The sequence below is a fragment of the Neofelis nebulosa genome, chromosome 11, assembly GCF_028018385.1.
Source record: "Neofelis nebulosa isolate mNeoNeb1 chromosome 11, mNeoNeb1.pri, whole genome shotgun sequence".
Taxonomy (NCBI): Eukaryota; Metazoa; Chordata; class Mammalia; order Carnivora; family Felidae; genus Neofelis; species Neofelis nebulosa.
In genome coordinates, this window is record NC_080792.1 from 44,385,642 (window position 1) to 44,397,724 (window position 12,083).

Consider the following 12,083-nt stretch of genomic DNA (forward strand, 5'->3'; position numbering starts at 1 on the left):
CCTCTCTGAATTATCTGTCTCCATTTGTTGAACAGAAATAACAATTCCCACTTCAGGAGGTTCTTGCTAAGGCTAAAATAGCTAACCTAATCGTCAGTATCTTGTTCAGTGCCTGGCATACAACAAATATTAATTCATTTTCTTTCACTCCCAGCAACCTAAGTACATAGTCCAATTATTTAAAGTCCCTAGGTTTTTTGTTGTTGTTGTTGCAGAATGCTGTTGCTATAGCAGGCTGGACCTACTTCTATTTTCGAGTGTTTTGAAAAGTTGTAAGATATTCATCTATACAACTGGCCTGTGAATATTAAATGAGCATTTATGCAGTCTCTGTCACTGCTAGGTGTCCCAGGAAACAAAAGAACCTAGACTCATTGCCAGGAAGCCAAAATGAGTTTACAGTCTACTTACAGAGAGAAGATGTAGTCACATGAAACCATTAGTAACTAGACATTATTTATTATAATCACCATTCTAATAAAAATAAAGTGCTCATATGTGCTTCCATGGACACAAAATGTAAAAACAAATAAAAGTTAAAATTAAATTAAAATTCAAAATGTGAAGCCTTCCCAAATGAGGGCATCGGCTGCCATCTTTGAAAGGTCATCTAGTAGACCCATTAACCCCAAGTGATGGCCTGGCTCTGGATCTGTGGCATGGAGAATGGGGGTGGAGGAGCTTTCTAGAAAAGATAGTGAGCATGGGGTGTGGGCTGCAGTGAGAGGGGGGAATGACTGAGAAATCTGATTGGGCAGAATATGTCTTAGAAGGTAATGCATGAAACACTAAAGACACCAAGAGTGAGAAGAGTGAGACACCAAGTGAGAAGAGCATTATATGATGAAAGCGTACATATAATACTACGGATATTAAATGGGGAGGACACATGACTGAGCAACAGAGGTTTAGTCTAAGAGTAGATGCTCAATGACCTGGAACAGGAAGAAAACCTCTAGGAGGCAGATACAAAAATCCAGGTGTGAAGTGATGAGGATCCATGCTAGAGTGGTAAAAATGAACCAAAAAAGTGCCGAAGATCTGATCAAGACTCTGCGTTTTTAAGTTCACAAATGCCTTTTTTGATATAAAAAGGTACTTTTATAAAAAAAGATGATAAAAGTCTTTCGTTTCGGCATCTCAGCAGGATTCCTCCAAACAATTTTACTTTGCATTTTGTCTTTAATAAAAGATTAGCAGTCGATGGCACTGCTCTGTAGAAGAGATCCTGTTTTTCACTTTTAAATCACATGGCAAGTAAGATAGGATAAGTATCTTTTGGGATACTTCTACTCCAAAGACAAATATTTGGGTTTAGCATAATTTAGCAGGAGATACAACTTTTATTTTCATTTTCAGATGTTTGTAAAATGAAGGATGATATATGTGGGGCTATGTGGGAAATAATATATTCACTAGTTAAAGTATTTTATTTCTGTTATCAAGGATTTTATGGTTACTAAGGGAAATAAGCATGCATGTTCTGGGGCTGTGATCTTGTGCACATCTCAGTGAATTTATATTAATGGAAACAAAAGAACTCATCAATATATATATATGGAGTGGGAGTTTGGAAAAATTTACTTAGATACTTAAAAATGCAAAAAGTAGTATATGATTATATTTTGCAATGTGTACGAATTTTTTTAAGTTTATTTATTTATTTTGAGAGAGACAGAGAAAGAGTGCAAGTGGGAGAAGAGCAGAGAGAGGGGGGACAGGGGATCCGAAGCAGGCTCTGTGCTGAGAGCAGACAGCCCGATGCAAGGGCTCAAATTCACAGACCTAAGATCATGACCTGAGCTGAAGACAGATGCTTACCCAACTGAGCCACCTAGACACCTGTAATGTGTACCTATTAATTGCTTTCTAAAATGTATCCTATGTAATTGTGTTTAAGATCTAACATTGTATGTTTACAGAAATTTAAAAAACGCTTTTTCTTTGATCCCTTCATGCTATTCCCATAGAACTTTTCCTCATAAAGAATGATTTAAGAAGTTCAAAAGAAATGATCTTCCTTAGAGAATATTTTTTTATTATTTTATGATTTTATTTTGGCTTGATTGTGTATAGTTCTACATTTCTAAGTATGTAGTATAACTTCTGTGTTGGTATCCAATGAGACATAAGCTGATTAACCTTGCTTTTAAGAAAGCATTCATTTTTTTTTTCAATTTTAAGACATTAAAGATAAAGATAAGTTACTAAAATCTTTTTGATTTTTTATTCTTAAGCCATAAGTATTTTTAGTTAAAATTTATTTTGAGATATATCTTTATTTTTGTTTGTTTGAAAATTTATAAATTGTTACTGCTTCATAGAACTATTCTAAGCACCATGAGGACTAGAAATTGCAAATTATTCCCCTTTTAATTACTACTAAGGTCTTGTAATTTTAGAGCAAAGTGAGCATTCAACATTAATCAAAGTAATTGCTTTCTTCCTTTAAGAATTTCTTCAAAAATTATATAAAGACTAAGTGCCAGGAAATGTGCAAGGTATACAAGATAACTAAGAAAATTTGTCCTGAAGTACCTCTCACAGTGAATGTCAGGCGTAGCTATAAAACCGTGACAGTAGAGGGGCATCTGGGTGGCTCAGTCAGTTAAGCGTCCAACTGTGGCTCAGGTCATGATCTCGCAGTTCGTGGGTTCGAGCCCCGCGACAGTCTCTGCTGACAGCTCAGAGCCTGGAGCCTGCTTCGGATTCTGTGTCTTCCCTCTTTGTCTCTACCCCTCCCCCCGCAAAAAAATAGATAAACTTTAAAAAAACTGTGATAATAGAGTTCAGATTACTACATGAAGACTGAGAACAAGAGATTGTGCCACTTTCAGTGACTCTGGAGCTGGGTGCTGAAGGATGAGTAGGAGTTTGTTAGGGAGTAGCAGATAATGTCATTGAGAGGCATGGGGGGAGAAAGCAGCTATAGCCAAGGGCCCAAGCTCCTGGGGAATGTGAAGGGTGGGGGAAGGCTTTGGAACAAGGAGATTCTGGGGTACAACTCAGCCCCACAATCTGATATTCTATAGTATGAGAATTCCTTTAATAATGTAAAAATAAAACTTTTGTGTTTTATGCCTACTAAAACTACTAAGCGGTTCATGGACTTAGTTAGACGTTAGGTGTTTCTGCCTTTGTATTATTGCTAGACTTACATATTTATTGTCTTTTACAGTAAAGTTCAGCAACTGCAATGGGAAAAGGAAAGTACAGTATGAAAGCAGTGAGCCAGCAGATTTTAAGGTGGATGAAGACGGCATGGTGTATGCCGTGAGAAGCTTTCCCCTCTCCTCCGAGCATGCGAAGTTCCTGATATATGCCCAAGACAAAGAGACTCAGGAAAAGTGGCAAGTAGCAGTAAAATTGAGCCTCAAGCCAACCTTACCTGAGGATGCAGTGAAGGTGGAGTATCCAAATATGGCTTCGGAGCCATATTCAAAAATCTGATGTATTCAGTTGGAACTAAATATGCACCTTGCTTTATACATCACCTTGACCAGTATTTGAATTTTCATCAACTTCAGTCACTTCAACAGTATTTTGTGGGTTTTTTTTTAATCTTACAAGATACTTAGACTAAATGTATATTTAAGCTATCTCAAACTGTGTTTGAAAGGGTTGTTTATACTTTAAGATTTAGAACTTAATTTAAAATTAGAAGTGGTTGTTTGCTTTAAATTTCTCAGAAGCTTTACAAGCTGTTAAATATAACTAGAAAATAAATAGTTTTTGGCAAGATGTCACCAGTCAAGTGTATTAAGTGGGAAGTACAGATACACAGTACAGTAGCAATAGGAAGCATTTCTAGCTAGGAATATTGGGTTTTTGTCTTGCCCCTGAATAATCAAATTGGGGAGTATGAATTATTTAAACTACAGACATAACTTTTAGGAATGATATACTCCCTCTGGTGGAAGCTGCTATAAGCCAAGATAAAATAAATAGATACACTTCCAACAAAAGTACAGTTGGATTAAATGCAACAGACATTTATTGAGCACTTGTTTTGTATAAGTCACTATATTAGGAGTTTTAGTAAGGCACAATAACTTCTTCAGTAAAGCTATGATAACATTATTAGTTTCTGAATATTCTAGTTCGTGTTGAGTTAATTTGAAACAAATGAGGGGGCACCACAGTCATCTATTTTGAAGTCCATAATTTCATGAAGTATAACTATTACATTTTGTATATTTATTGTACTTTGGGAGATAGGAATACACACATTCACTTCTGTTTAATTGTAAATGTCTTATACACACCCATAATCAAATAGGAATAAGTATATCAGTGGAAAAGATAGCATTTTTCTCTTGCACCAATGCTCGACTTTCATTATAGGAGATGTAATTTATTAATCTCTTAACTGTTAAGGGGAATCATGTCACTTGGGGAATACAGAGTGAGAAGCTGGTAACTAATTGAGTGAAAAAACGCTTTTGTTGTTGATGATTCGCTGTGGTGCAGCAAACTAGCGTGGATATTTGCACTGAAGCAGCAAGGGCTAATGGCTAAAGTGTCTACAGATATAAGGGAAAACAGAAGAAAATGTTGACATCCAGCAGAGATTAATACCCAATGTGCAAAGTGGGTCATCTACAGCATCCATCATGGCTGACATAGGTTTAGAATAATTACAGCATTAATTCTGTGGGATTTAATAGGGTCATAAATATTTGAGACATGCCTTAGCAGTATGTATTAAACTTCTCCTGGAATTCAAATTATATTTTAGCACATCAAGATCTAAATTTAATGTACAGTAGCACATTACCTGAACTGTGGTTTAAACTAATGAGAGATATATAAAAGGGTACTATTAAATTGTGCTCAATATTAACTCCTATCTAAGATGGTTTATAGAAACTGCAAATAGTTTACACAGCTGTGCTACATAATAAATTGTTTGGAATTCAATTCTTCAATCGTCATGGTAGCCCCTAAATTTTATGGTGTTTTCTATTATTTTAATAGAGGGATGAGGAGAGGGCCTCCAGGCATATTTTCTTGTTCCTGACAGTGAACCCTTCACTGTCAGGTATCCATTGATATTGCTGTCCTTTCAGAAAATGTTTTTCCTAGTACTCAGCAATGTCTTGTTGTATTTTAATGGAAAGGAATCACAAGAAATTGAAGAAATAGTATTCCCAAGACAAGCGACTAAGCACAATGGCCACCTACAAAGGCAGAAGAGAGACTGGGTTATCCCTCCAATCAACTTGCCAGAAAATTCCAGAGGACCTTTTCCTCAAGAGCTTGTCAGGGTAGGCTGGCACAATTTTAATTGTCTCCATGGCATGGGTCAAGTATACGTTAGAAATGTTTTTGTCTGTTTTACCACAAGATAGAGTTAACAACATGTATTAAAACTGTATGTTTGTGTGTAGATGAAATGTCTATAGTGTTGCAGAAAGCCTCTTTTTTTTAATTGCCTCAGATTACTTATAGTTAGAGCTAGCTCTCTGTGGGTCCCATACACCACAGACGATGGAGTTTGTTGAATGTGTGAATATATAAGCCCTAACTCCAACATGTATCCACACCCGTACCATACCCTTTCTCACAACACACATACACATCTTCGCTTCCGTGTCTGAAAGCCATGCTCTCCATGATGATCTTTGCCCTCTATAGATAGCTTTTGAGCCAAAGAAGAAATAAAGGGACAATCATTGCTAAAAATGCCAGCACTGAGTGCATTTGAGAGTTCTTTAAAGAAAAAAGAAAATGACCTCTGATACCATTAACAGAATCCCTGGGGCTGTGCAAAAACATAGGCTTTTATAAATCTGAGAAGTAATTTTTTTTCTGATTACTCTAAATGCGTACCATCAGATGTAGAGAAAAAGAAATCACAGATATTCATACATGTTTAGTAAAATTAGCAACCCACTATTTATTGCAAAAGGAAAAGGACAGAGTTATTGTATATCGATTTATTAGAATGTACATTTGTGTGTGATTAGTTTAGCGTTCCTATACCTACTTACTGAAAGTTGCACTTTTAATAAGTCATTTATTTGTATTGCATATTTTATTTTAATGCACATTATAATTCGATTTAACAATGAACAACATAGCCCCCAAATAAAGGTGTTTTTTTTTATTTTTCTACTTTAATGGACAGTGAGTTGAGAGAGAATTTTGTCTTCACAAGAAAATTAATAAACTGGATTCTGCTATTGGGTTAAGTATATTTACCTAATACATAAAGATCTGTTATTATCACCTGCCAAGGTATTGCCAGTTGACCCTTGTTTGTGCTATTCGTCATACTCCCTTTCTATATAGCCTGTTCCTGTGACTGCTCACCTATAAACTTGTTTTTCCTGAGAACTGTTATATTTGGAGGAGAAAGCAGTGGTCCTATAGTGGGTATAATTTTTGAGAGTACAAAAACGCATTTTAAAATCCTTTCTTGTATGTTTTGGTATTTAACAAAGAATTTTGAGTAATAGGTACCACCTTAAAATGACTTGGAAAGCTTTGGTTGCAGTGAATAATGTCATTATAATACAAGTGCAGAAATCTGACTCCTAAACTCAACCATATCAGAGTTCTCACATAAGGCTGTTTCATACTGTGGCCTAACACAGTTCTTTCTTCTCCTAACTGATACAAAAAGGTAAACAAGTTTTACTTTAATTAAATTGGACGCCTGTTCCTGTGTTAACTATTCTAACCTACAAGCTCCCTGGATAGAATATGATGCAGTTCAAACACTGACACTCCTTAATTTGGACTTCTTGCACTGTTCCTAAGCGAGTGTTCTTTTAGATGTGAATGTTGCCCTCAGTCTTCCTGGTGATACGTGACATCTCTTTTTGAAGCCTGTCACCAAGAAGCTAGGATGAGAGAAACAGGACTGGTTTTCTGGGAAGAGATGCTGTAAATTTGTAACTGAAAAAGGGCATAAGGTATGACAGGCCCTGTCTCTGATAATTAGCTCATTTAGTCTCTCATTTAATATGATTGTCTTCTTGATCCTCAGATCAGGTCCGATAGAGATAAAAACCTTTCACTACGGTATAGCGTGACGGGGCCAGGAGCTGACCAGCCTCCAACTGGTATCTTCATTATCAACCCCATCTCAGGCCAGCTGTCAGTAACCAAGCCTTTGGACCGTGAGCTGATAGCCCGGTTTCATGTAAGATATCAGCCAGCTGATGATCTGTTGTACTAATACTCTTCTGACTGTGTAGACTGTAACTTGCCTCTTCTATTGGTCTTCATGCTTTGGTGCTGAGAGTTCGCATACCAGAAATGTGTTTTGTAGCCTTTTCAATTTGTTGTAATAATTATTGTTTTATAGACTTGATGTGTACCATGGTAAAGAACAGTGCAAAGAAGAAAGTAAAATGGCGTAAAATATCATTACCCTTTACAAGTCAGTGTGGCTAAGGACTTACAAGAACAAATTCATGTGAAGGAAGTCAAAATTGTTGCGTGTAAATTATATGGAGATCACTTTTAATTACTGCATAATATTCCATTAAATGTATAGACTGGGGGCGCCTGGGTGGCTCAGTCGGTTGAGCGTCCGACTTCGGCTCAGGTCACGATCTCGCGGTCCGTGAGTTCGAGCCCCGTGTCAGGCTCTGGGCTGATGGCCCAGAGCCTGGAGCCTGCTTCCGATTCTGTGTCTCCCTCTCTCTCTGCCCCTCCCCCGTTCATGCTCTGTCTCTCTCTGTCTCAAAAATAAATAAATGTTAAAAAAATTTTTTTTAAATAAATAAATAAATAAATGTATAGACTGTACTTTTTTTAAGTATTTATTTATTTATTTTTGAGAGAGAGGGAAAGAGAGAGTGTGTGCAAGTGGAGGAGGGGCAGAGAGAGAGAATCCCAAGCAGGCTCCACGCTGTCAGCAAGGAGTCTGATGTGGGGCTTGATCTCATGAACTATGAGATCATGACCCGAGCTGTTACCAAGAGTTGAACGCTTAACCAACTGAGCCACCCAGGTGCCCCTATCTTATTACATGTCTTATGTTTGTTTTTATGTTCTTTATTTTTCTGTTTTATTCATTTTCTTACTGGGTTATCACAACTTTTTGTATACAATTATATGGTCGTATTTTTAAATATGGTATATGTATATATTTGAAACTGATTTTTAATCATTTTAAATATTAATTGTAGTGAGTATTTTGAAACTCAAGAATTGCCTAATATTAATATAAATTCCACAAGGCATTTTTCATTTCTTTTTTTTTTTTTAGCCATGCTTGCACATTTCCTAGAACAAGATTTCAAATATTTTTTCATGACTTTAATATAGAAAACTAAGTTGGTCTTTATTACTTCTCCAATTTCTGCATGAATAACTAAAACTTTTAATGAAATTATCATTTTTAGACAATATATGCACATTATAAAAACTTTTAAAATAATGCAGTATTAATAAGAAAGTAAAAATGATTTGTAATCTCAGTACATGGAACCAACCTTTTTCTTTTTTTTTTTTAACACTTTGGTGATATGCTGCAAGATTTTTTCTTTGCATAGATTCATAAATGTATTTCGTTGAAATTGGCATCATTCTCAGAAACCCGCTTTTGTCACTCAGCAATCCTAAGATTTAGCATCTTTCCATGTCAGTAAATAATTATCTATTTATGTCATCATTTTTGATTGCTTTATATTACTTTGTTGAATGAATGTAATGTAATTTTAACTAATTGCCTATTGGTAGATATTTAGGTAATTTGGTTTATTTTATTCTATTTTGTAACTACAAATAATGTGGCAATGAACACTTTTCTGTACATTTTCCCATTATATCCTTGGAATAAATTCCTGAAATTGGAATTATTCTGATAAATATTGTGAAATTGTTCTCTAGAATGGTCGTATTATGTTGCAGTACCTACCCATTACATAGGAGATATACTTTCTCCATACCATTATCAATTCTAGGCATTTATTTATTCAATATTATTTGAAAAAAAAAGATCTTAATGCTTTAAGTTGGCTAAGTTGAATATCTAATCGTAGTGAATTCCCTACTCCTGTGTTGAAATTTCTTTTGGATTGTTTACCTTTTTTTTTTTTCTTTTTTTTTTCTTTTTTTTTTTTTTACTGTTAGGAACCTCTTAACAGTAAGGGATATTAATATTTAATTTGTCACATATTTTCCCCTTTTGTTGTTTGTTTTTAAGCTTTGTTAATAATTTTTACCCTACTATAGTTCATAGTTCTTGCATTGCAAAATTGTGTTTTTCAATTTTATCATACAATCTGGTTTTAGAGATGGTTGTTAAAAACCTTCTCTACCCCAAGATGCTAATCTACCCAATTTTCTCTTTTGTATGTATGTATGTATGTATGTATTTAGCCTCTATATTTTTAACCTCTGTCGGGTTTATTTTACTAAAAGGAGAGAGGTATATATAGAACCACTTTGTTTTTCCTTTATAGTCAATCGTCCCATGTACTGAATTAGTATTCCCAGGAATTTATCATCTACACTTAGTCTTTCAAAACTTTTTATTCCACATATGTATGTGTTTGTTTCTAGATTCTTACTTTGCATAGTAACATATGTGTTGAATTTTTGCACTAAAAACTTTTTAAATTTTTTTAATGTTTATTTTTGAGAGAGAGAGACAGAGCGGGAGTAGGGGAGGGGCAGAGAGAGAGGGAGACACAGAATCCGAAGCAGGCTCTAGGCTCTGAGCTGTCAGCAAAGAGCCCATCGCAAGGCTCGAACCCACAAACAGTGAGATCATGACCTGAGCTGAAGTTGGATGCTTAACTGACTGAGCCACCCAGGTGCCCCTGCACTTGTAAAAACTTTCTAAATGATTGAAGTTTTGAAAATTATTAAAATATTGGTATGTAGTAGAGCAGGACTCCCCCTGATCTAAACATGTGAATAAGTGTATGAGAAATTTAAAATGTTTTCAAGGGGCACCTGCCTGGCTCAGTCAGTGGAGCGTGCAACTCTTGATCTCAGGGTCATGAGCTCAAGCACCATGTTGGATGCAGAGCATAAAAAATAAGTCAAATGAAGGTACTCACAAAGCAGAGGGTGGGCACCTGGCTGGTCCAGGTGATAGAGCATCCAACTCTTGATCTCGGGGTCATAAGTTTGAGCCCCACATTGGGTGCAAACATTTAAAAAAATTAAACAACAGTGTTTTCTGCCTTGAATATTACTCAACACTCCCTTCTTCCAAAGGCCTTGATTGTTTCATCAACCAGTTCTTTTAAAATCCTTAAAGAAAAAATAAATAAATAAAATCCTTAAGGAACATATAATGCTGACGCTTTTTATATTGTTCTAAAGGTTTAAGAAAGGAGTCAAACTTTCAAACCTTCCATAAAAACAAAATCTCATTAATACAGAAACTTGATAAAGATAGCACACAATAGACCAGTCTCTAATTAGACCAGTCTCAAATTTATGAATATAAATAATATCAATACAAAACTTCTAAATAATTATTCCTGAATGAATTCTCATTATTTGAACTCCTGCGGTTAAGACCAGGAAATAAATATTTTCAGGTCAGTTTTGGGGCAAATTCTTCCTCTGCAGATTCTTACTGCCACCACATAATTAAGAGATACTCATAAAAAAAAAATAGACTCAATTATAGAATTGCAAGAATGTTTCAGTATTAAGACTCTATTAATGTAATATATTAAGTGAAGGAAAAAAGGATTATTTTTATTGGTGTTGAAAGGCAATAATAAAATTTGCATTGCTTCATGCATTAAATAACTTCTAAATGAAGAAAAGGGGGATATGTTGATGTGTCTTTAACTTGAAGCCTGCCCAACAGAAACCAACAGGCAACATCACCAGGAAAATCACAGAAGCATTCCAGTTAAAAAGAAACAATTCAATGGAGCACTACACAGCTATTGCAAAGAATGCAATGGATCTCTATGTGCTAGATTAAAAGATTTTGAGGATATTCTGCCAAAAGTAGCCAAGTGACTCTATTTATTTAAAGAGAAAAAGAAATGAAATATTTAGAATACCTGTAAAACTGAGAACTCGGGCTTGGGAGAGGAACAACAGTCTTATATAATACGCAGGCACTTGTAATGTTTATGAGTGATTATACAATTAAAACAAACAAACAAACAAACAAAAACACCCAGTGTCAAAATTCCCTACACGCACCAAATTCTTTCTAAATTCTATTCTGTTCTGTTCTCTTAATCTTTACAACTACTCTGTGCCAGTACATTGTTAATTACCCGGACTCATATGTACGGATTTAGCAAAAGGATTTGGGAACTGGACAGGACTGGCTTTTTCTGAAGCTCAATTTCTTCACCTTCAAGTAGTTATCATTTCTGCCTTACTCTTTCATATATGGAATAAATGAGTTAAAATCCATACAACTCTGAGCACAATGCCTAGCAGACAGCATTTGCTGGCTTTTTACTACTATATCTATCTTAATCATATGAAGTTTGGCTAACTTAAATTTTGACGGGGAGAGTAGCTTTTTTTTCACTTTCTTGGTTCATCCTTGCTATTTTGGTAGTGCAGTCATTGTCTGTTTTGTCTTCTCACTGGAGACATAAACCTGTTAAATAGTTTTGTCTTCTAATTACTTTTGCAGTTGAGGGCACACGCAGTGGATATTAATGGGAACCAAGTGGAGAACCCCATTGACATTGTCATCAATGTTATTGATATGAACGATAACAGACCAGAGTTCTTACACCAGGTTTGGAATGGGACAGTTCCTGAGGGGTCCAAGCCCGGTAAGTTTGAAAATCATAACTCAGAGATTCAGGAAATGCAGTGTAATACAGCACTGGGGTATAAGCAAAAGGAGAAATCATGTGAGCCTTTTTAGTGTTATTTTCTTTCATGCAAAATGATTTTAGGGAAAAAAGAAGGTAACTTAGGAAAAAACCCACTGAAGAGAGAAAACACTTCCCACCTTTGAAAAAGTACACACTACAGTATTTTTGGTTCTATAGTATAGGATCTATGGGTTCCTTTCATTTGGCTGTGGTTCATAAAGTCAGGGCAGGAAAAAGTGAGCACCGGAATACCAGTGGCTTTCCATTCATAAAGTACAGATTTTATCATATTAGTCGGAGCAGCAC

The 12,083-nt window shown here is 35.6% G+C and overlaps 1 protein-coding gene across 2 annotated transcripts in view; it reads left to right on the forward strand.

Annotated features, from left to right (window-relative positions):
• Positions 1-12,083, forward strand: part of CDH2 (cadherin 2) — a 215,983-nt gene that overhangs the window by 149,953 nt on the left and 53,947 nt on the right. For both annotated transcript variants that reach the window (XM_058692444.1, XM_058692445.1), the window contains exons 3-6: positions 3,179-3,405; positions 5,121-5,267; positions 6,995-7,150; positions 11,588-11,732. In XM_058692444.1, the coding sequence (XP_058548427.1) occupies positions 3,179-3,405; positions 5,121-5,267; positions 6,995-7,150; positions 11,588-11,732 (675 nt within the window). The remainder of the gene's footprint in view (positions 1-3,178; positions 3,406-5,120; positions 5,268-6,994; positions 7,151-11,587; positions 11,733-12,083) is intronic.